Source organism: Trichosurus vulpecula, chromosome 8 (genome assembly GCF_011100635.1).
Source record: "Trichosurus vulpecula isolate mTriVul1 chromosome 8, mTriVul1.pri, whole genome shotgun sequence".
In the NCBI taxonomy this organism is placed as follows: domain Eukaryota; kingdom Metazoa; phylum Chordata; class Mammalia; order Diprotodontia; family Phalangeridae; genus Trichosurus; species Trichosurus vulpecula.
This window is the reverse complement of record NC_050580.1, coordinates 81,487,685-81,513,032: the sequence shown is the minus strand read 5'-3', so window position 1 is coordinate 81,513,032 and position 25,348 is coordinate 81,487,685. Positions and strand designations below refer to the sequence as shown.

The 25,348-nt window shown below is 37.2% G+C and overlaps 1 protein-coding gene across 2 annotated transcripts in view; it reads left to right on the top strand.

Annotated features, from left to right (window-relative positions):
• Positions 1–25,348, top strand: part of TBC1D12 (TBC1 domain family member 12) — a 131,333-nt gene that overhangs the window by 17,710 nt on the left and 88,275 nt on the right. For both annotated transcript variants that reach the window (XM_036735254.1, XM_036735255.1), the window contains exon 2: positions 25,061–25,184. In XM_036735254.1, the coding sequence (XP_036591149.1) occupies positions 25,061–25,184 (124 nt within the window). The remainder of the gene's footprint in view (positions 1–25,060; positions 25,185–25,348) is intronic.

Below are 25,348 nucleotides of genomic sequence, written 5' to 3'. Positions count from 1 at the left end.
GATGAAGTACTTCAGAGAGGTTCAGAAGATGAGGACTCAAAGAAGGGACCCAATAGAGATAATTTAATTCAACTCTTTCCTTTTATAGAAAAGAGAACTGCCATTGGATTTGGTGATTAGGAGGCCATTCATGATGCTTCAGTGTAATAGGGAGGGAAGCCAGGTTATGGAGGCTAGAAGAGAGAAGGGGTCAGTAAGTCTAGACAACTTTTTCCAGAAGTTGGACTGTTAAAAAGAAGACAGATAAAAGGTAGCAGATGGGTGGGATAGAAAGGTGAGGAAAGATTTTTTTGTTTGTTTTTTTTAAGAATTGGAGAGACATGGCCGCATGTCTGGGCTGATGTGAAGTAGTCATTTGATTGAAAGGCAGAGATTAAAGATGCTAGAAAGTGGTGAATAATTGCTAGATCCTAGGAGAGGATTAGATCAAAAGCATAATTAAGTTGTAGCATATATTTAGAGCTTAGCAGTGATCTTTGAAGTTATCTAATCCAAGGCCTTTGGTTTTACAGAGGAGTAAAGTGAGGCCTACTCAGATATAGGCAGTAAGGTGGAATAGATCCTCAAATTAACTTTTAGAGAAATATGTTTATTTTTACATGCATTTATAATCTGCCCATCCCACTACTCCACCCCCAACTAAATATCAACAACAGTGACAGACATCCCTCCCCCAAATAAAGCCCTTATTATAAACATACAGGGTCTAGCAAAACAAATTCTGATGTTGGCCATGCCTGATAATGTATAGCTCATTGATTTTTCTGACAGGGGAATGATATGTTTCCTCTTCAGTCTTTTCTTCTGGAATCACACAGCTTATCATTGCATTGCTCAGAGTTTTAAAGTCTTTCAAAGTTGTCTTTTTCTATAATGTTGTTGTCATTGTGTGAACTGTTCTAGCTCTGCTCACTTAACTCTGCATCAGTTCATAGAAGTCTTACCAGTTTTCTCTGAAACTGTCCTTTTCATCATTTCTTATGGCATTATAATATTCTAATATATTTTATATAGCCTAGTTTATTTGGCCATTCTCTAATAGGATACCCCCTCCAGAGCTGAAAACTGAATGCAGGTTGCAATACAGGTTGCTTCCTTCTCTTAAATTCTGAGATTTTGTCACTCCAAATCTGGTTCTCTAGCCACTGCCTTAGTAAGTATGTCCTTTTCTGAGATAGGTGAGGAGAAAATGATATTGATTCTCCATTGTTTTGAGGAATAGAAGAAGGAAGATGAGACACCTCTTGTCAGAAGGCCCCAGTTTTCTCTGTGTTCTGGTCTAGAAAAAAATGGAATCAATCAACAAACATTTATGAAATGCTTACAGTATGCCAGCCTCTTTGTTAAGTGCTGGAGTCTTGCTCTTAAGGAGCTTGTCTGTGAGTGAGGGTGTGGGGGGGGATGACATACAAATAAATAGGTCCATATGAAATACATACAGAGTAGAAAGGCAGTGTTCCAGGTTCACTGTCTCAGATCTCCTTGTCATTCATTTCACGCAGCTAAACAGTTGCACAAATGACAAGAGTTAGCTTTCATTTTCTCTCCAGTCATCCCCACTACCCTTGTTTGGGCCTTCATCACCTTTAGCCTAGACTACACAGCGCTTTGGTTGTCACTTAAAGGCTTAGAGAACTACCTTCCAGCATAGACTAAGAGATTAAATGACTTGCCCATGGCTACTCCAGCAAGTATGCAGCACAGGTATGACTTTCTAACCGTCAACCCAGCCCAGCTGCCTGTGTATTAGAAACCGATTCCTGGCCTTTGTCTTAGCAGTGTACAGTTTGCTTTAATATTAATATTAGTCAAGTCTGTCGCTTATTTTTTCTTAACCTCATTTATCCCTGCTGTGCTTCTTTTCTCAAGTTCATGTATTTCCTTGTGTATGTTTATATGTAATGCTCCTACTTGTCCTTAAAAAGTCACATTGTCATCTTCAATTGCCATATTACAGTTGTGAGTTCCTCCCTTGGTCTTAGTGATACAGAGTCAACGAATCAAAAGGTATTTAAGAGGCCTGCTAGTCCAGCCTATACCTGATGAGAATCCCTTCTGTATTCTATCTCTGACAAATATTCTTTTTTTTTTTTAATTTAAAGTTTTGGTTACCCAAAGTTTATTTATCAGTGTTTAGAAATCTGAAGTTTTAGATGTTGTTCCTGACCTGGCTCCTGGTTATTTTTACTTACTTCTTATCTAACACTACTTGGGACCACTTAACTTCCCAGTGCTTCAGGTTTCTTATGTATAAAATGCAAATGACTTAATATTAAGCATGGACTCCATTCAAGGCCCTGAAAGCCAAAGTTGGTTTGATAACATGAAGGTAAAAAATGCCAAAGGCTTACTTACTCATGGGGCTGCTGTTCAGACAGATAAAGAGACTTATTTTAATTTGGATTTCTCTGTTTATCAGTGATTTTAAAAAATCTTCAGGGGAGATTATTTTTTCATAGGAAATAGCTCTTACAGATTTATGTTAATTCCATCTAGATTTTGGACTCAGACTTTTATCAGAGATATCCAAGTAGAATTTTTCTCCTCATTTATTACCATCTGAAGTACATTGACTGTATTTATACAAAAGCTTTTAAATTTGTATAATTGAGATTGCTTGGTTTCTATTTATCATCTCTTCTACACTGTTTAGTTACAAATTCTTTCCCTCTGTGTAATTATGAAATATATAAACTTCTCTTCCAAATTGCTGATGGTATGACTTATTTGAATTTATTGTGGTATAAAGTATAAGATGATTATTGAAAACTGTTTTCCACCAGCCTGCATTCTAGTTTTCTGAGCAGTTCATTTCTATTTACAAGAGATCTTGATGTGATCATTATAGAATTATTCTCTTCTTTTGGAGATTTTTCTTGACATTCTTTTACCCCATATTATTTCTTCATTGTATTTTTCTTTGCTTGTATCTTACTTTAGTCTGTCACCTGGTATTTCTGTGAGGGTTTCTTTTTCTGCTACTTTTTTTTTATGGCATAGGGGATATTACTATTCTTGGGGCTCTTGGACTCAGGGTCTTGGGCTACCAGTGTATGAGAGGAGTGGGTGTTTGAAGTGGTTTGACTTGCCTGGCACATGTAGTCTTCTGTCTCCTTCTCAAATTGACTTGTTCCTTCAAGTAGGCTTTATTATCTGGGCAGCCCTTAATGGGCTCCTTCTTCATGAGGATTGTTCCTTTTTATGATGGTTTAAAAGGCCAGATTGGGAGCAGGGCCAGTAGTCTGAGGGGCACTGCTGTTTTCCTGGTTCTTGTGCTTACCTACCTATTGGTGGAACTTAGTTGATGGTTGGTTTTGGTGGTATTGAGGATGGCAGGCTCTTTTTCCAGAAAAATGAAGCTATGATGATATTGGCTTCTTCTCTTGCTGTGATAGGAATGACAGAATATCTCCGGTCACTAGTTGTAATAGTGGATAGAGTGCTGGATCTGATTCATAAAGACCTGACTTCAAATCCCGCCATGGACACTTAGCCTCAGTGACCTTATCTGTAAAATGGGAATAATAATAGTGTCTGTCTTATAGGATTGTTGTAAGTTTCAAATGAGATAACATATAAAAAACTCTTTGCAAACTTTAAAGTGTTATATAAATACTAGATTGGGCATAGCAGGTTAGCTACCTTTTAGTGTTGTTGGCATTGTAGACCAGGGCTGTCCAAAATGCGCCCGCATGTGGCCCCCAGTGTGATTTATGTGGTCCCCAAGCATAGAAATTTACGTAAACGAAGCCAAGCTACCGAAGAGCTCTCACTAAAGTGGCAAATCAAAATATATTGTCTGTTGTTTCAATAAAAACCTAAGGTTGGACAGCCCTATTGCAGACTTTGGGCATGTTATTTTCCTGGTTCTGTTTCATTCATTTTGCATCAGTTCACATAAATCATCCCATTATTTATTACATAGAATTTCTCTACTTCACCTTCTGCAACATAAGTTGATACATTAGCACTGTCTTCATGATGGTCCCTTTGACTGGTCTTGAATTATTGAAGAGGACCAAAATGATATCGCTGTGTGTCCGACTGTGGCTGATCAGACCAGTATGAGCCCAGAAAGCTCTGTCATGGGTCAGGAACTTTGGAGTGGAGATTAGTAGTACTTTCATGGTCATCCCTGTGACTCCACTCATCGTGATCACCCAGAGATAAGATGACCAAATTTTTTCTTGTTGCCCTCAGGCATGTGAAGAAACCACCTTCATCAGTTGCTGTATTTATCTTTCTGGGTTTTCTATTTATTTACCTGTAATTTATAGAATTATAGAATAGGAGTTGAAGAGAGATTAGAGATTATTGATTTCAACTCCTTCATTTTATAGTTGGGGAAATTGGGCCCCAGGGAGGTTAAGTGGCTTGCCATTAGCAACCAATAAGTGCCTAGGTAGAATTTAAACTCAGGTCTTTTTGATTTCAGATTGTGCTTGGAACAAAGATCTCACATTTGTGTTATCAGTATTTTGTTAGATGGTCTAAAAAACTGATTCTTACCATCTTTTCTGCTACTCTGAATATAATTTTAGAATCATAATGAAGCTGCAGAAGATTGAGGCCATTTTATATCTTTGTAGAGGGGCTTAAATCTGGACATTTGTATCAGCAGACAACATGAAGAAATAGGTGAAGAGAACACTGATTTAAGTAGATACTCTGGGGTCCTGGTGATAGTTGCTCTAAAGTTATCTTACTGCTGTTTTCTTTGGGCCTATTTCGTCAGCCTTTCCCCCTTTTAAAAGTAATGAGGAAGAAGAGAAAGGAGGAAGAGTTTGATGACAGCTGTGATTTCTGTTATTCTCTCTCAGAAGGGAAATGGAGCTATTGGAAGAAAAAAAAATGTTTAGGACTTAGGAGAATCAAGGAAAAAAGTGACGCTTTCTAAGGCAGCCACAGTACTTGCATACATTGCTTTCTTTTTTTTCCCCATTTAAAAAAAATTCAGTTAAGCATTTGCTTTTGTCTCCTACCTCAATTAAAATTTTTTAATTTAATTTTTTTCAACTAACAAAAAAGTATCTCCCCCCCCCCCACTGGGAGAAAAAGGAAAACAAAGTATTTATAACATGTACATAATTATATAAAACAAATTCCCATATTGGCCACGCCTCCAAAATGTGTCTCATCGTGTTCTGTCTCCTCTCTGTTAAAAGGTAGGGTGGCATCATCATCAGTCCTGGAATTGTGATTAGTTATTATGTTGATTATAGTTCTTAAGTCTTTCAGAGTTGTTTGTCTTTATAGTGTTGTTGTTTTCTTGGTTCTGGTCACTTCACTCCATATCACTTCATGTAAGTCTCACCTGAATTTTCAAAAACCAACCTCAGTAGTAGTTCCTTTCATTCATATACAGGAGTTTGTTCAACCATTCCCCAGTTGATGGGTAACCCCTTAGTTTCCATTTCTTTGCCACTGCAGAAACAGTGCCATAAACATTTTTGTACTTGTGTGTAATTTTCCTCTTTTTTCGGGAGGTGGGGATCCTTTTGAGCTATAGGCCGTTAATGCTGGTTTAAAGGGTATGCATGGTTTAATTACTTTTGGGACATGGTTTGAAATTGCTTTCCTGAATGACTGGACCATTTCATAGCCCCACCAATAACAGTGCATTAATGTGGTATACTGCTTTATGTAGTGAATTGCTACCATTCCTGGAACATATTGCCTTTTCCTCTTAGTTATTTTTTATAGTGGCATTGTGGTGCTCACCCAGACAGTCTAGTAATGTGCTTGAATTAGAAGGCCAATGACTCCCCAAGAAGTAGTAGCTTTGAGCCTTCACCTGTAGGAATAGGGTTGGAGGGGACAGGTTGAGGCTAGAGGGAGTCTAGGAAAGAATGAATCAGAATGGGAGGAAGCTGCTTGACTAGGCAGTATAGTTCACTTATACGTGTCCTACTTTAAGTGTCCGATGTAATGATCCCTAGAAGGTGGTGTTTCAGCAGTCTGGCTAGCAGCTGCTGTGGGGGTGTAAAACCAACAACAACCAGCTCACAGAATGCTGTAAGCGTCACAAAATCATCACGAAAATGCAACTTAAACCCACATGGTCTAAAAGCCTCTGATATCACAAACATGTTACTCAAACCCATTTTGATTGCCAATACACTCTACCCCTTTCCAGGTTCCATGGCCTAACAAAATCTAGATTAAATGGCCATGGATCCTGGAACAAATAGAAGCATTATACATTGTGATCCAAACAAGCAAGAAAGTAAAACATATCATTCACAACAAAACAAAACAAAACATATCATTCACTGTCATTCCCAAATACTTGTTTACAAACCCACCCCCCCCACCCCGTGAAAGCAAGTTAATCTCTTTAGTCCATACAGAGTGTCTAAGTATAAAGTTCTTCTTGAGGATCACACTGCCATTGCAGGCTTCTTCCCAGTACCCTCAGTCCTAAAGCAAACAAACAAACAAATAGAGTTCTCTTGGGGATGTCTCCTTCTCCCCAAACTGCTGCTGCAGGCTTCCACTTGGCACCCAAAGTCCTAACTCAAAGAAAAGTCCAAACAAAGTTCTGTTGTGAGTCTGTTCTCCCCATGCTGTTCCAGTTGCCACTTCCAAGTCCTGAGAGGCATCTGTCTGAGCAATAAAGCCAACAGGGTGGGGTCCCTGGGGGTCCAAGGCACTTTCCCCACCCCACCATAAACAAATCTACCCCTCCCTCCTGGGTCCCAAAGAGGCCTGGGGGGAGGCAGCACAGAGATACACTTAACTCCTTGCTGCACAGTTTCCATCTTGCCCCAGACCTGAATTCCAAGCTCCTGGGTTCCTGGTTGATCAGGTGCTGGGGCACCTGGCTTCCACAGGAATCCCGATGTAGGTGGTTCCCCACCTTTGAGCTCACCTCACCAAAGTAGGCTGGAAGGCAGCTCACTGTCTCACCTGTGCAAAGTTCTCATGCAGGCAGTCTTCTGTCTGGATTAATATGTCGGCAGCTATCGTCAGCTTTTTTCTCTCCTTACCAGCTGCTCCCACCAAATCTGCACGAAGGCCATTCTCTGATTTTTCTCTGAAGTCTGTAGGAAGGCTGTTCTCTGCTCCTGTTTCAAAACTCCACATACGTTATGACCTCAAAACATTCACCCTTTCAGCACAGTCCTTTGGAGCCAGGCTTATCAGCTCAAGTCCTGGCTCCGGCCATCCACACCTCCCCTAAGCCTCAGCTTGTTCTCTTCCCACAGCCTCTGCTCCGGCCTCTCGCCTCCTGAGTGCTAGTGGGGTAGGGAGAGGGAAGGAGAGGTTATCTCCTGCTCTGGGCCCCACTTCTCCCGGCTTGTTTTCCTTCAGGCTTTTGTTGCTCCTGGGGCTCCATAGAACCGTAGCCACCACAAGTACAAAGAGCAGTCCAAAAACTGGGAAGCATTCAACCCCAGTAGTCCAAAACGCCATGCTTTCCTTTTAAAATGCAGATTCTGCCACAACTACGCCATTTGTTTCAACAGTCCAGCTAGCAGCTGCTGTGGGGGTGTAAAACCAGTAACAACCAGCTCACAGAATGCTGCAAGCCCAGGTTTAAGGAAAGCAATGTTAAGGGGTTAATCTTATTTCAATCCAGCATACAAATATCATTCACTTAGTTCAGGGGAAAAAGCCAGCACCCTGAACTTCAGAACAAATACAAACAAATTACAAACATAAATTTATAAACAGACCAAATGCAAGTCATAGTTACCAAAATCTGAATTCAGCCGGGGAGCTCAACAACGGCTGGCCCAGAGTCACGTGTCACTACTGCTGTAGCTCAGAGCTCCGAAAAAAGAAAGCCAACCCCTGGTTTTATATATCTTGTTCAGGATCAAAGGTGAGTCACACATGTGACTCACCCATGTGACTTAAAATTGTCACAAAAATGCGACTTAAACCCACATGGTCTAAAAGCCTCTGATGTCACAAACATGTCACTCAAACCCATTTTGATTGCCAATACAGATGGTGAGTCCTGGAAAGTCATTGACTCCCTGTAAAAGCATAACTGATATGGGCTCTTAATACCTTTTTCATTCCTTGCATTGTGTTGTAGCCTGATTGATGTACCTCTCTCTTGCCTTTTGGATGATTTTCATCTGAAAGTTCTTCAGAGACTATAGTTGTAGTGTTCTATGACTCAGAACCATACATTATCACTAGGAAGTGTCTTCTATGCATGTCAAAATTATACAAGATTTCTTGAAAGATAACAAAGAAAATGTTAACATCCCTAAGAATTATTATAATCAAGTGACAAATAAAACAAAACAGATATATGCTAACCCAACTTTGTCACAACTGTTATAAAGAAGATCCATTTGAAAGAAAGGACAGGTTTAGGGTTTAACTCAGTTCCACAAATATTTATTAATCAACTACTATGTGCTTGTCAGTAGGGATGCAAAGATAAATACAGAACAGAAGATGACAACATTTGATCACTACTATTGATAATTAACAAACATTCATTCAGGGCCTGTTATATGCTCAGCACTGTACTAGGTGCCAGTGACACAGAATACAAAAATGGAACTCCCTGTTCTGAGGGAGCTTACATTTATTAGGGGGAATGATATGTATATAGAAAATCCAGTACAAAATAGAAATAAAATAATTTTTGAGGGAGTGCAGCATGGCACAGTAGAGGACTTCTCCTGGTGTCAGGAAGACCGGACTTCAGCTCCTACCTCTCACATATGGGCTGTGTCATCCTGGGCAAGTAATTTAGCATCTTCAGGCTAAATTCAAGGCTGCTTTCTAAGAGGAGGTGCCAGTCTGCTTTGGTAGGGTTTCCTCATCCATACCAGTGGTTTCCAAACTTGTTTGGTTATACGTCCTGTCAGTAAAAATAATTTTAGCATGCATCCCCAATATATGAATATTTAATTGTTGCATGTTACATAATATTCTATTGTACTAACAATGTACTTTATAAAACTTATGAAACATAGAAAATTTATTGAAATAATTGTACAATCATTTGAAATCCAGTGGATTTTTTGAAAAGAGGGGTGCTATGGTCATCCTAGGAAGATCTGTGCTCTAGGAAAATGGCTTTGACAGTTGTGTGGAGGATGGATTGTATAGGAGAGAGAATGGAGGTAGGAAGGCTATTTAGGAGACTGTTACAGTAGTCCATGTGAGAGGTGTTAAGGACCTCAACTATGGTAGTGTCTCTAAAACTAGAGAGGTTAGATATAGGATACATGTAATGGAGATAGAAATGACAAAATTTGATGATCAATTAGATAATGTGTGTTAAGTGAGAATGAGCAGTCAAGTCTGCTTATCCTATGTGACTCCAGCGTGTCCATAATGAAAAACCGGGTGGAGCTCTTCTTAGTCACTGCCACAAAACTTAGAGTCTGTCACAGAGAGGTGCCTTCTTGGGCCCTAAGATGATCTAGGTGAGTGGAGATCTGGGGACAGAGAGCAGCCTTAGCCATGTTCAGACATTTCCCAATGACAGCTAATTGGATGTGAGGGGTGAAGAAGAATGAAGAATTATAGTGGACAATTTAGAGGTAGCTACCCTGGGTGACTGAAAAAATGGTGATAACCTTCACAGAAATAGGGAACTTGAGAAAAGGGGAGGATTTGGGGAGGAAAATGATTTCTATTTTGGGCATGCTGAGTTTGAGAAACCTGTGGGATAGCTAGTTGGAGATGTCCAGTAGTCATGTGTTAATGTAGGTCAGGAGTTCAGGAGAGACATTGGGGCTAGAAACATAGTTGAACCTAAGGAGGCTGAGGAGACCACCAAAGCAGTATGTAAAGAGAAATTGAGGGCCCAGGAAATAATTCCGAGAACTTGCGTATGTGTAGAGGAGCGACAAGGTGATAATCCAGCAAAGGAGATTGAGGAGTGGCCACCAGACAACTAGGGGAAGGAGTCTAGGGCAGAGGAGATGATAAATGGTTGCCATACCAAGAAATATAAGTCGGAGGCGGGGAAAACATTGGATCTGACAATTTAGAGATCATTGGTCACCAAAGGAGAGAAGTTTCATTTGAGTGATGAGTTCAGAAGCCAGATTGAAATGGGTTGAAGAGCAGGAAGTGAGAAGCATGTGTAGATAGTAGGAGTTTGGCTGTTGAAAGAGGAAATTAAGAACTGGATTGAAGGAATGGTGTGATCAAGCAAGAAGTTTTTTTCCCCCTTTGTTTTATTTTGTTTTTAAATAAGAATGGAGGAGATTTGAGCATATTTGGAAGTAGTAGGGAGAAGTCCGGATAGAGAGAGAATTAGAGAAGGAAGCATGGTTGAAGGGGCCATTCTTGTAGAAGAGACAGAAAGGGATAGGATTAAGGGCACAGAAAGGAGAGGGGTTGGAGTTTGTAAGGAGAGAAGGGCCACTGGAGCAAGGGATGAGAATGGGGAAGGATATTCAGGTAAATTGGATATAGATTTTGGGGAGAAGAGAGGGCTGGTAATGGATGGCTTCCTTTGATGAGAGGAAGGAGGGTTAATGAGATAAGGTTCAGAATAGGTGCTGAGATAGGGAGTGAAGTAAAGTTAAATCATTGAAATATAAAACTTTGGTGTGCAGCAGTGTGAGGTCCATTTGAGATTACATAACCTAAAATTGTAATGGACCCAGTTAAGCATGGTTGTGTGACTTCTTCCACTGGTATAGTAGTACTTGTGTAGGAGTGGAGGTGGATCATAATCTCATGACTTTCATGTGCTCTGGCTTTTGGCTGCTGTTATCAGAACCAGAGATTAGATCTGGAAGAAAACTTAGAGATCATCTAGTTAAGTCATTTCATTTTAAAGATTAGGAAACAAACTCAAAGATATCATGAGTTCCCTAAGGTCACATAGCTGGTTGCAGAGCTGGGTCTAGAGTCCAGGTCTCCTGACTTACATTATACTCATTTCTTAATCATAACATGAACTCCCTTTCCCCCTGTACTCAAAATTTCTCCATTCCTGATTCTCTCCTTTGTTTTAGTCTTTTGAGGAAGAGGTGACTATTCTCTTTGACAAGATCAACCTTTCTATTTAGGACCTTGAGTCCTCTTTTCTTTTGGGAGCTTGATAATTTGGGAGCCCTCTTGATAATTTTATTTTTCTCTGATCTTTTAATTGCTCTTTATCCATTGCTTCCTTCCCAGATTCCTACAGATATGCCCTGCTTAACCTTCTTATGTTTTTTAAAGCAAAAACAAAGACAAAAAACCTCTTCCTGTTCTCTTAAACTCTGCCAGTTCTACAAGCTAGCCTGTATCTCTCCTCCCTTTTACTGCCAAATGCCTAGAATGAGTAGTCTGTATTCACTGCCTCAGTTTCTTACTCACGTTTTAACGCCTCGTAGATGTTGCCAATCTACTGCTGACTGAATACTGTGCTTTCTCTGACCAGTGATCTCTTAGGTGCTAAATCAGTGGCATATTCTTATTTGACTTTTCTGTAACTTCTGACACAGTTGATCATTGTGCTTCTGGAACATTCTCACTCCTTCCTTGGCTTCTAGAACCTTGAACCTTCTTGGTTTTCTTCCTACATGTCTGGTAGGTTCCTTATGATTATTAAATGTTTTGCCTTTTCTACCATAATTTCTTTTGTGTTGATTGTTTATCTCTTTTAAGTGAGCACCGTATCTCTGCAATTAGTTTTGCTTATACTAATTTTATCCTTGGCATCCCGTCTTGCTCCTGTTTACTTGCCCTTATCTCATCTTCCTCGAATTTACTTAAATTGTTAAATTCATTTTCTTTAGATTTTCCCATCCTCCTTTGACTTTACTCTCTCCCTTCACCAAGTGTGATTCAAAAATCTTCTCATTCTAAATTCTTAAGTAATATTCTTTTATGACACCTTTTTCCAAGAAATGTTCTCCTTATTTCTATCTAGGAAATTCTATTTTAATGCATTCTCCTTTCTTTTATTTGAGGGGCTTTTGCTATGCCTCATTCCTAGAAATAGAAATTCATAAAGAAAGCATTGTGGTGTTGGGGGGAGTCACTTTGAATCCTGGTCATGTGTCCTGCTGTCCTACCTGATTCCCTTACCATGACCACTCACTCCTCCTAAAGCCAGTATATCTGACCTCTGGAGTTATGTGTCTCCAGCCTTGCTACTCTGGGTTCTGGATACCCCAGGACTGTCCAATGTGTGGCCCGCAGTGCGAATTTATGCAGCCCACCTGTGTTTACTACAGGCATGGAAACTGGCATAAATGCTTTAACTAAACCGTTTGTGTCGATTTCTGTGCTTCTGATGGACACAGGCTGGCCGTGTGGGGTGCATGGCCCATGTTTTGGACAGCCCTGCCCCAAGGCATACTTACATAGTGTGCAGAACCTTGACATCCCTTTCTTGGAGGAAGATGATCTCTTATGTTCTTCCACACGTCAAACACATTATGACTGTACACAATCTCTTAACTCTCTACCAAACTCCTCCTCCTTCTTCTCCTAAAAGAGGAGAAAGCACAGGAGAACTATAGATCAATATCATTAATGAACATTGACTGAAAAATTTTAAATGACATCTTATCATACTATAGAAATTTATCCCAGAAATCATTCATTATGAACAGGTTGGATTTATGCCAGAGATGCAAGGATGGTTCAACATTAGAAAAACAACATAATCATATTAAAAATAAAAACATACACGATCATGCTTATTTCCATAGATACATAAAAAGTCTCAACACCAATTTATGCTGAAGATGCTTCATGGATTAGATACATAAGGATCTTTTTAAAAATATCATAAAATATATTTATCTACAACCTAAAGTAAGCATTATATGCAATGCAAATATACTAGATTTCCCAGTAAATATAAAAGTAAAGCAAGCTCAATTTCTGAACTCTTGTTTGATATACCATATTTCCCTGTGTATAAGATGCACCTTAATTTTGGGGCCTGAAATTTGAAAAAAATGTATTACATAAAGTTATTGAACTCAAGTTTTAAAAATCTGCTCATACCTTTCAGGCATCTTTTGGGCAAGTCTGGCGCGTGTACGCATGCTTAGTCCATTCCGTTTCATGAACCTGAAGCACCAATTGTGTCTTCCTTTGAAATCAGTAACTTCTTTTTCATCAGCAGTTCTTCTTGCTTGATGCTGAGCCATCTTTGTGGACACAGGAATTCCAATTGCCCCTTGCTCTTCAATCCATATCTTCAATTCCTTCTCTAATTGAGGCCATTTTGCCAACTTGCCTCTCATGGCCGCCTTCTGCTGTGGTGTTTTCAGTAGGGTTTCTTCTTCCCATACCCAGTCTCGGATTCTCAGTTGCAGGAGGACCAAACTTACGTTCAGCAGCATGATTTCCATTCACTTTTGCAAACTGGATCACTTTTAACTTGAATTCAGCACTGTACAGAAATCTTTTCTGAGCCATTTCTGGGCAGAACGTGGCACAACGTAACCTAATATACCAGTAACAAATGCAAAACAGTGAGCACAAAGACAAGTGCAAAAAAGCGGGAAATGCAAGTAAAAAAATTACAACCACCGTATAAGATGCACCCAGTTTTTAGACCCCAAATTTTTCAGAAAAAGGGTGTGTCTTATACATGGGGAAATACGGTAATTCTAGAATGTTATTTATAATACAAAAGAAGGAGATTTTAAATGCAATAGGCATAAAGGAGGTAAAACTCTATTTGTTGATGACATGATTTAGAAAATCTCAGTGAATCAGCAAAGACACTAATTGAGACAAAAGATTTCAGCAAAATTACAGGCTACAAAGTAAACCCATAAAAATTGACAGAATTTCTGTATAATAATGAAATCTAAGAATCAACAATATCACATTCAGCATAACTTCAATTGAATAAAATAATAGGGAGTCATTGTACCAAAGCACACAAAATACCTGGATATACTCAATTATTTTAAAGTACTCCTTAAAGAAATAAAGAACAACTTCGATAGTTGGAGGAATCCTTAGTGTGCATGGCTGGCATGTGCCAACATAATGATGACATTACCAAAGTTAATTTACATTTTTATTGCTATATCAAACTATCAGAGAGATACTTTACAGAATTCCATAAATTAATAACAAAATTCATGTGAAAAAATAAAAGCTCTAGAATATCAACATTTATATGTGAATTTTTTTCCCCTTAAAAGGGATGCTATTTTACTACTAAAATTGCTCATTTAGGGTGAATCTTGCTCTCATCAGATTTGGCTTAAGGGGGGAATAACATACACACTCAATTGCGTACCTTACCCCACAGGAAAGTAGGAGGGAAGGGGATAGGAGAAGGGGGATGATAAAAGGGAGGACAGATTGGGTGAGGAGGTAGTCAAAAGCAAACCCTTTTTAAAAGGGACAGAGTCAAGGGAGAAAGGTCAATAAAGGGGGACAGGATAGGATGGAGGGAAATATAGTTAGTCTTTCACAACATGACTATTATGGAAGTGTTTTGCATAATGATACATATGTGTCCTATGTTGAATTGCTTGCCTTCTCAATGAGGAGGGTGGGTGGGGAGGGAAAAAGGGAGAGAATTTGGAACTCAAAGTTCTAGAAACAAATGTTTAAAAAAAAGTTATTTTTACATGCAACTGGGAAATAAGATATACAGGCAATGGCTTATAGAAATCTGTCTTGCCTTACAATGTGAAAATAAGGGGAAAGGGGATAAGGGGGGGAGTGGGGTGATAGGGAAAGGCAGACTGGGGAATGAGGCAATCAGAATTTATGCCATTCTTAGGGTGGGGGGGAGGGTAGAAATGGGGAGAAAATTTGAACTCAAAATCTTGTGGAAATCAATGTTGAAAACTAAAAATATTAAATAAATAAAAATAAATAAAATTGCTCATTTTTTGAGCCATTTGTCACAGATTGTATGTCTAGAGCTGGAAAGGATCTCAGCAACTCATCCAACCCCTTCATTTCACACGTGAGGAAACTGAGGTCCAGAGAGGTGAACTCACCTAAGGTCACACAAATAGTACGTGGACAAGGTGAGTTTGTGTAGGAAACAGAATAGGTACAAAAACTTGATAACTTCATTTTAAGAAGAATTGTATGGACTTAGAAAATAGTACCAGTTCAGTTCACTAAAGCCAAAGGTAAGAAAACCTTGAGACGTGCTCTTCAAACATTTTATCTCTGACATACATAAAATCAAGGTAACTCAATTGGATATTTTAGGAGTAATAAGAATGGTAAAACTAGGGGCAGCTAGGTGGCACAGTGAGTAGAGCACTGGCCCTGGAGTCAGAAGGACCTGAGTTCAAATCCAGCCTCAGACACTTGACACACTTACTAGCTGTGTGACCTTGGGCAAGCCACCTAACCCCAATTGCCCTGCCACCCCACCCCCTTCAAAAAAAAAAAGAATGGTAAAACTGGGTAAAAGTCTGCAATTTCAAGAAAATTCTTACTTTAAAAATAAAAAAAAATTTTTATGCAAATTACAGTAGGAAATCTTTTTCAGATAAAAAATAACAGGTTTGGGAAGGAAATAATATGTGTCAGGCACTATGCTGGTACTTTACAAATATCTCAGTTAATTTGTCACAGCAGTCCTGTGAGGTAAGTGCTTTTACAGTTGAGGAAATAGGCAAACAGAGGTTAAGTGATTTGCCCAGGATCACAGAGCTACTAAGTGCTGTTGTTATTGTTCAGTTATTTTGTTTGTGTCTGACCCTTTTTGACCCATTTGGGGTTTTCTTGGCAAAGATGTTGGAGTTGTTCGCCATTTCCTTCTCCATCTCATTTTATTGATGAGGAAACACAGACAAACAGAGTCAAGTGACTTGCCCAGGGTCATACAGCTAATAAGTGTTTGATGCTGGATTTGAACTCAGGGATATTAGTTTTCCTGCTTTCAGTGATCTCAGCATTCCATACACAGTGCTACCCTATTTGAACCCCTGTCATCCTGACTCTAGGCCCAGCTCTCTGTGCTCTATGGTGCCACCTATGTGCCTCAAAAGAGTAATCTTGTCAGTTGTACTACTACTTCAGACACATGCAAGGGCTGGATTGCGTAGTATAGCGCTGTGGGTTGACACCCATTAGAATTTTGGAGTAATCAATTGTAACATTTTATCAACACTAGATAATGCATTCTTCCGTGGGCTTTCCCATTTTTTTATTCTTAAGGGAGACTTTCTAAATTCAAAGTCCAGGAAACTTGTACATCAACTCTGTTCCTACTTCCATTGAAACAAAGTTTTATGGTCATATTTTCCCAATTCTTTGATTTATTTTGCTTTTTAATTTGGTGTTAACTCCTTTCTTGTCTGGAAATAAAATAGCTTTAGATTTGTTGACTTTTTCTTTCCAAGTAATGAGAGAATTTGCCTGATTTAAAAAGATAAAAATTAATGATGTGTAGATGCAGACTTTAAACAAACAAGTTTGTTTTTTTTTTAATTGCAAGAATTGATTTTGGTATTGGTAGCTAGAATATTCAGTTTTAGAGAGCAAACAGTTATCTTCAGTATCAAATTTTATACCTGAGTATTTGTGGTATTTATAAGACTCGATTTGCAGAATATGCCAGAGAATTTGCCTGGTTTTACATTATCCGACCAATTGAGCTTACACTGCTTTCTTAGAATAACTGTTCTGAAAACTAATAATGGAAAACTTCCATCATATAGCAAATTTTTTGGTTCTCATTCAGTTTTTTTTTTTAAAATGAGGCATAGTAGATAGACAGTCAAACTGATAATCATTTGTATCATACAGTATTACTGGCTGTTATTTTTTTTCCCCATGATGCTGGAAATAGAGCAGAAGATATGGGAAAAAAACAGTGTATAATATGAAACAGAATTGGAAAAAGATGGAAGCAGAACAGCAACAATCCATTTCTTAATCTGGAAAATGAGAGGTTGGCTTAGATAACTTCTGAGGGTCCATAGGCACAGCTAGGTGGCGCAGTGAGTAGAGCACCGGCCCTGGAGTCAGGAGGACCTGAGTTCAAATGCGGCCTCAGACACTTGACACTTGTACTAGCTGTGTGACTTTGGGCAAGTCACTTAACCCCAATTGCCCTGCCAAAAAGCAAAAAAAAAACCAAACAAAAAACAAAACAAAACAAACAAAAAAAAAAAACTTCTGAAGGCCCTTTCAGCTCAAAAACTAGGATTAAGTGAAACATCCATCTTTTTGATGGAGCTCTGGAGAAGTTAGATCGTTACATGTTTCTTCTACCAGATGTTTCTCTCTCTTTTGCATTTTTCACACCACTTCTTCCTTTTCTCTTTTAGTATGCCTGTGTCAAAGAAAAGCTATTAATACCGATAACTATACTTTGCGTTTTTAGGATTAAGTCTTCCAGAAACAATTTTATTAATTTCTTCTTCCTCTATACTATTTTACATCATGATCTCCCATTAATAAAATTTTCATCTCTGTGCAAGTGATTTTCAAATTTATTTGTCCAGCCCTAACCTCTCTCCTCACCTCTAGTTTGTATCTTTAATTGCCTATTGGAAGTCTTGAACAGGATCAGGATGTCTCATAGACATCTTAAATTCAGCATGTCTAAAACTGAACTTATCTTTCCCCCCAAATCCTCCCCTCTTTCTGGCTTTCCTCCTACTGTCGAGGTAACTGCATCCTCCTAGTCACTCTGGCTGGCAATTTAAGTATCTTTCACTCCTCATTTTTTTGACCTTCTCTCTCTCCCCTCTCCCCCAATATACAATCAGCTACCAAGTTCTGTTGTTTTTGTGTTTGTAACAGGTCTCATATATACCCCTTTGTCTCCTCTGACCCTACCACAATGCGGTTAAGACGCTTTGTCACTGCTCACCTGGACCATTGCAATAGCTCTCCCTTGTGGTTCATCTGCCTTACTGAAGTCTATCCCCACTACACGGTCCATCCTTCACTCAGTTGTCACATTTATCTTCAAACCTCCCCTCCCTCCAATTTAGTAAGCTCCAGGAGCTACCTTTTATCTCCAAGATCAAATACAGAACTTGGACCCCTTCTATTTCTCCATTCTGATCCAATGACACTGGTGTCCTTGTTGTTTTATGACACTCCATCTACTGATTCTGTGCATTTTTACTGTCTCCCTACTCTCCTTCCCCATTGTCTTCCATACCATGCCTGGAATTCCCCCCCTCCTCAGTTCCACCTTTTGGCTTTCCTGGCTTCCTTTAAGCCTCAGCTAAAGCTCTACCTTTAAGGAGATTTCCTGGTCCTCGCTGTTTTTGCCTTCTCTCTGACATTATCTAACGTTTATCCTATCTATATTTATAGCGTATTTGTACATAGTTGTTTGCATGTTGTCTCCTCTATTAGACTGTGAGCTTCTTGAGAACCTTTTTTATATCCCTAGTGCCTGGCACATACTGGGTGCCAAATAAATGCTTGTTGACTTGACTTAATTTAGCATTTAATCAAATATTAAAGAATTTCCAGCTTGGAGATTGTGATGTCCAAACTGGCAGAGTGCTCATGCCCTCAAACAGGACGATGCTCCAAGATGACATCAGATAACATTTATACAAACAAAAGATGACAGTGTGTAAGAATACAGTTTGGGCTAGCATTCTGCAGTAGTCAGATAAATCCCATTCCCTCCTGGACCACTTTTATTCCTGGAGTAAACAAAAATACCTCCTCCCTCTGATACATATCAGTATTCTTTCTTATTGAAGAAATGCAGGTTATAGAGCCAATCTCTTCATGTGGGTAGGCAAAAAGGAAGGATGGATAGGTCAATAACTCAGTTCTTTGGCTGTGAGGGAGGCAATGATGTAAAAAAAATTAAGTTATTTTTTTCTTAAAAGGTTGGTTATATGTACTACCCTTAATCTATTTACTTAAGGGCTTTTTTTGTCTTTGTTCTATCTTATGGACCTTTCTAAGGATTTTTGGAAAGAGCTTTAGAGAAAAATATTATTTTTCCAGTTTTGCTAGAAAGGAAGTTTTTCATATGCATCTATTTTTATTTTTTCCTTTTCTACCACAACCATATGAACCATGTGGCTGGAAGGGACTTCCAGGTTTATCTGATTTGTAGTTTCCTATGTATAGTCGATAAGACAACTCAAGATTGTTTCTATGTACCTTGTATGTATTGAGACTATTGTTTGGATTGGCGGTAGTTGAAGGAAGGGTTATTTTGAAAATTGAAATGATGATTTGTGTACAGTGCTTTGTGAATTTGAAAATGTTGTATGAGCTATTAGTCATCTTTGTTTGTAGCTGTCATTTGTAGTGTCTAACCCTGAGCATAGCTCAGCTCCTTAGATTTGTGGTCCCTGCTGTTCCTTGGATTCCATAGTTGAACCAAACATCCCACCCCCACCCCCAAGCCGTGCTTCACTAAAGTCTATAAAGTATTGCTTTTTTCATTTCTTCTTGTACTTTCCTTACATAGAAGCTCTGCATTCTTCTCTCTGGAGAAAGGAATGGCATCATTAATTGCCCTAGTAATTTCACTTCAGGCAAGTTATGTTAGTGGGGTCAAGGTGTGTTAGGGTTTTGGAATTTTTGTGAATTCTATATAATGCTAAATATGGAATATTGTCCATATAGCTGATAATTGGGTGGAGTGGTGGTGGTGTGGTGGCATCTCAAATAAGATTATAGTCCTTGAAAAGCATTCTTTCCTAATGACCATCCTCAGCACATGAAAGTATGTTTACTGAGTCAAGCCTCCTGACACAAGTGGTTATGAGAAAGAGAGAATGACTCTGGGAAATATGTTTTAGAATTTTTTGTACTCTGTCTTCCAGAAGTATACCAGGGACCCTATAGTATTCCAATGTAGCAAGTCAGTCAGTTAACATTTATTAAATGCTTATTATGTGCTAAGAATTGGGGATACAAAGAAAGAAAAGAGACATTCCCTGCCCTGATGGAGCTCACAATCTAATGGGGGAGACAACATGAAAAAAACTTGCACAAACTAGCTCTACACAGGAGAAATAGGAAAGAATCAATGGCCAAGAAGACATTGGAATTGAGATTGGGAAGAATTTTCTGTAGAAGGTGGTGATGAAGAAGAGCATTTCAGACATGAATTTTCTTATTAGTTTTTCTGACTCTAGAAAAATATTCTTTTGGGAACTTGATTTGTATAGCTCTTGAGTAAATTGATTAACTTAGTATTGTCATTTTTATTATATTGACTAAATAACACAAGGCCAAGTAAGTGCAGATACCTCATGGGTCCTTTGTAGTTGAGTTGAGTATTTATAATACTCAAAGTGACTTACAGGCTTTGGAGTTGTTCTTAGAACAATATTGCTGCTACTGCATAAAACGTTCTCTTGGTTCTGTTCGTTTTATTCTTCATTATCTCATGCAAGTCTTTCTGTGTTTTTCTAAAATCAACCAGCTCATCATTTCTTATAGATCAGTAGTATTCCATCACAATCATCTACCACAGCTTGTTTAGCCATTCCCCAGTTGTTGGGCATCCCTTCAATTTCCAGTTCTCTTTGCCACCACAAGAGAGCTGCTATAAATATTTTAGAACATTTATTTTCCTCTGCCCCTAATCACCTTGGGAAACAGGCCTTATTTAGGTCTTAGTGGTATTGCTGGGTAAAAGGATATATATACACAGTTGTATAACGATTTAGAACATTTTTTTATATTAATATAGTTTTGATTTCTACATCGGAAAATTGCTTGTTCATGTCCTTTGACCATCTATCAATTAGGGAATGACTTGTATTTCTTATAAATTTGATGAGTTCTTTATATATATGTATGATATAAGACCTTTATCTCAGAAAGTCTCTATAAAAATTTCCCCCTATTTTGTGCTCTCCTTCTAATCCTGGCTACATTGATTTTATTTAATTTAATAGAAATTATCCCTTTTACACCTCACAGTGCTCTTTACCTCTTGTTTATCAATAAATTGTTCTATCCATAAGTCTGATAGGTAATATGTTCCCTGTTCTTCTAATTTTCTTGTGATATCAACCTTTACATCTAGGTCATGTATCCATTTTGACCATATTTTGGTACATGGTGTAAGATAGTTGGCCTATGCCCAATTTCTATCAGACTGCTTTTTTTTTTAACCAGATAATGAATTCTTATCCCAAAAGCTTAAATTTTTATATTTGTCAAACACAGGGTTACTATAATCATTTGTTACTGTGTATTGTATGCCTTCTCTGTTTCACTGATCAACCTTTCTGTTTCTTAGCCAGTACCAGGTAATTTTGATAAGTACTGCCTCATAATATAGTTTAAAATCTGATACTGCCAAACCTCCTTCCTTTACATTTTTTAATCATTAATTCCTTTGATATTCTTGACCTTTTTTTCTTCCAAATTAATTTTGTTATTATTTTTAGCTCAGTAAATTTTTTTGGGTAATTTAATTGGGATGGCATTGAATAAATAGATTAGGTAAAATTGTAATTTTTATTATATTTGCTCTGCCACCCATGAGTAATCAGTATTTCTTCAATTATTTAAATTGACTTTATTTGTATAAAAAGTGTTTTATAATTATCTTCATATAGTTCCTGGGTTTGTTTAGGTATACCCCCAGGTGTTTTATACTATCTATAGTTATTTTAAATTGTGTATCTCTTACTATCTCGTCTTGTAGAGTTTTGTTGGTGATATATATAAATGATGATGATTTTATGTGATTTTATTTTATATCCTGATATTTGATGAAAATTATTTCCACTAACTTTTTAGTTGAATCTTTAGAATTTTCCAAGCATATTACATATTACCTGCAAAAAGAGTTTTATTGCCTTATTGCCCATTGTGATGCCTTCAATTTCATTTTCTTTTCTTATTGCTATTGCTAGCATTTCTGATACAATATTGAATAATATTGGTGATAATGAGCATCCTTGTTTGAGCATCCTTGTTTCACCCTGATCTTCTTGGAAAGGTTTCTGGTTTATCCCCATTACAAATAATGTTTGTTGATGGTTTTAGGTAGGTGCTTCTTATCATTTTAAGGCAAAGTCCATTTATACTTATTCTTTCAAGTGTTTTTTAATAGAAATGAGTGTTGTATTTTATCAAAAAACTTTTTTCTGCATTTATTGATATAATGATATGATTTTTGTTACTTTTGTTACTGATATAATTATGTTAATAGTTTTCCTTATGTTAAACTATCCCTGCATTCCTGGTATACATCCCACTTGGTCACAGTGTAGAACATCTTTGTAATATATTGTTGTAGCTCATGGCTTGGATTTGATTTAGGATTTTTGCATATGTTTATTAATGAAATTGTTCTACAATTTTTTCCCTCTATTTTGGCTCTTCCTGGTTTAGGTATCAGTACCATATTTGTTTCATAAAAGGAGTTTGGCAGGACTACCTCTTCGCCTATTTTTCTAAATAATTTATTTAATATTGGAATTAGTTGATCTTGAAATGTTTGGTAGATTCACTTATAAATCCATCTGGTCCTGATGCTTTTTCTTAGGAAGCTCAATTATGGCTTTTTCAATTATTTCATTAATCTAGGCAATTTTTGTTTTTGTAAATATTCTCTATTTCATTTAAATTGTTAAATTTATTGGCATATAATTGGCCAAAATAACTCCTAATAATTGCTTTGATTTCATCTTCATATAGTCATCTTTTTCATTTTTAATACTAGAGATTTGGTTTTTTCTTTTGTTAAAAATTATGTTAATCATATTAACCCATGATTTATTTTATTGTTGTCCTCCCAAAACCAACTCCTAGTTTTACTTATTAATTCAATGTTTTTCTTACACTCAATTTTATTAATTTTACTTTTAATTTTTAGCATTTCCAATTCGTTACTTAATTGGGGATTTTTAATTTGTCCTTTTTCTAGTTTTTAAAATTATATACCCAATTCATTGGTCTGCTCTTTCTCTATTTTATTGATATAAGCATTTAGATATAAATTTTCCTTTTTGCTGCATCCCATAGGTTTTGATATGTTGCCCATTATTGTTATTCTTTTTAATGAAATTATTGATTGTTTCTATGATTTGTTCTTTAACCCACTCATTCAGTTTTAAGATTAGGTTGTTTAGTGTCCAATTAATTAATTAATCCATGGTCCCTTATTGAATATAATTTTTATTGCATTGTGATCTGAAAAGGATGCATTTAATATTCTTTTTCTTCATTAACTATAAAGTTTTATGCCCTAATATGTGGTCAGTTTTTTTTTAAAGGTACCATGTACCATTGAGAAAAAGGTGTATTACTTTCTATTCACATTTAGTTTCTCTCTAGATTTCTATCGTACTAGCTTATGTAAGGTTATATTCACACCTTTGACTTCTTTCTTATTTATTTTTTGGTTAGATTTATCTAGTTCTGAGAGGGGAAGGTTAATGTCCCCCACTGTTATGGTGTTCCTGTTTATTTCCACCAGTAATTCATTTAACTTTTCTTTTAAAAATTTTGATGTTATAGCTTTTGGTGCATATAGCTTTAGTATTGATATTGCGTATGATGCATTTTTTCATAATGTAGTTTCCCTGTTTATCTCTTTTAATTAAATTTATTTTAAATTTAACTTTGAGATCATGATTGCTACCCTGGCTTTTTTTTTTTTGCATCAGCTGAAACATACCTTTATTTTCTATTTATTAATATAATAGTAATTAATTATTAAGTATTAACTTTGTGTATTTCTCATTTTTAAATGTGTTTCTTATTAACAACATATTGTAGGATTCTGATTTTTATCCATTCCGCTATCTGTTTCCATTTTATGGGTGAGTTTATCCCATTCATTTTCAAAGTTATAATTACTAGTTATGTATTTCCCTCCATCCTGTTTTTCCTCACTATTATCCTTCTCAACCTCTCTTTTTACTCTGTCTCTCCTCAAAAGTTTGATTTGATTTTTCCTACTTCCCTAATCTGCACCCTTTAAAAAAATCCCTCCCTTTTCCTCTCCCCCACCTCTCACTTTTTGATCCATACACCCTTCTAAAAATTCTTCCCTTATCCTTTGCCTTTGTTTTCCTAGTTCTTTACAAGTTTATAAGACTTTTATAGTAACCCTTCTAGTATATGTTATTCCCTCTTTAACCTCAGTCTGTGGGAGAATTTAGGTGAGCCAGGTAATTCCTGTCTTAATCTACCATCTTCTGATTATATTATTTTGTAATCTCTGTCGTTCCATCTTTTCTACAAGTATGAAATAATATTTAAGGCAAGTTTTGGTAAAATCTAGGCTAAATATATGCACAGCATTCACCTCATATACTAGTTTAATGATTATGTCAAAAATGATTTTTTTTGTACATGTCAGTTCTACATGTAGATGATGTATGTCTTGATAGCCCAAATATTTGATAAATTTGGCCATTGCTGTATATGATATTTCTCTTTCTACAAATTTCTCGGTTCTTTTAATTGCAAAGGGAACTCTATCCACTAACATAGAATCACTGTGTTATGTCGCATATAGTGCTAGGCTTGGGAGTCAGAAAGACTTGGGTTCAAATTCTGCTGTTGACACTAATTTTGTGAGCAGTTCACTTACCCTCAGTGTGCTTCAAGCCACCTTTCCATAATTTTTTAACTATTAAGTCATAGTTGAGTTGTAGTCTGCATTGGTGGAGAGAGTTCTCACACTGGTAGATCCCACAAACTGACTTTCCATATTGCACAAAGTTTGTAGGAAATCAGTGAAACTCAAATATTTTTAATTAGCTTCTCTGACACTAGAGGAGATGTGAGTTTTGGGGGCATAAATATGAAAAAGATTTTCTGCTCCAAATATATAGAGGCTAGTAGGAGTAGAGGGAGTTCTGTAGGAGGGCAGTGTGGGGAAGCTGGAAAGCTTTCCGTGTCCACTAACTTATGAGTTCCTTATTTTGTTAAAAATATTCTGAATTTCCATAGTATCAGACAAAGTCATATTTAAAGGTAAATTTGAAACACATTTATTTCAAAGAGAAGTATTTCAATTGACCTTTTCATTAGCACAGATGATTAACTTGACTGTAAATAGTTCTCTAGTTGTGTAGAATCTCAGTGGTATAAATTGTAACCATAATTGTTATTAGAAGATTTTGTTCTTGCCATACAAACGTGAACATTTACTTTTTTGTTTGTGTATTGCATGATTTTCAGTCAGAAAAAAAATTCATGTAACTTTTCTGTGTTTCAGAAATTTTTTTCCAAAAAGAACGAAGGAATTGAAATCTGCTGTCCATAGTGCTCCTGGCTGGAAGTTATTTGGTAAAGTCCCACCCAGAGAGAATCTGCAGAAGGCTTCTAAAATTATTCAGCAGGTGAGACTTGATATATCCATGTTTGTCCCAACTTAGCAGAAGATGCACCTTTAGATATGTAATAGTGCCTACTTTTATATTATCCTTCCCAACTGAATTTCAGGTCTATGTAATTATTTATATGAGTTATATTTAAAGAATAGGAATATTGCTTGTGGTGATTT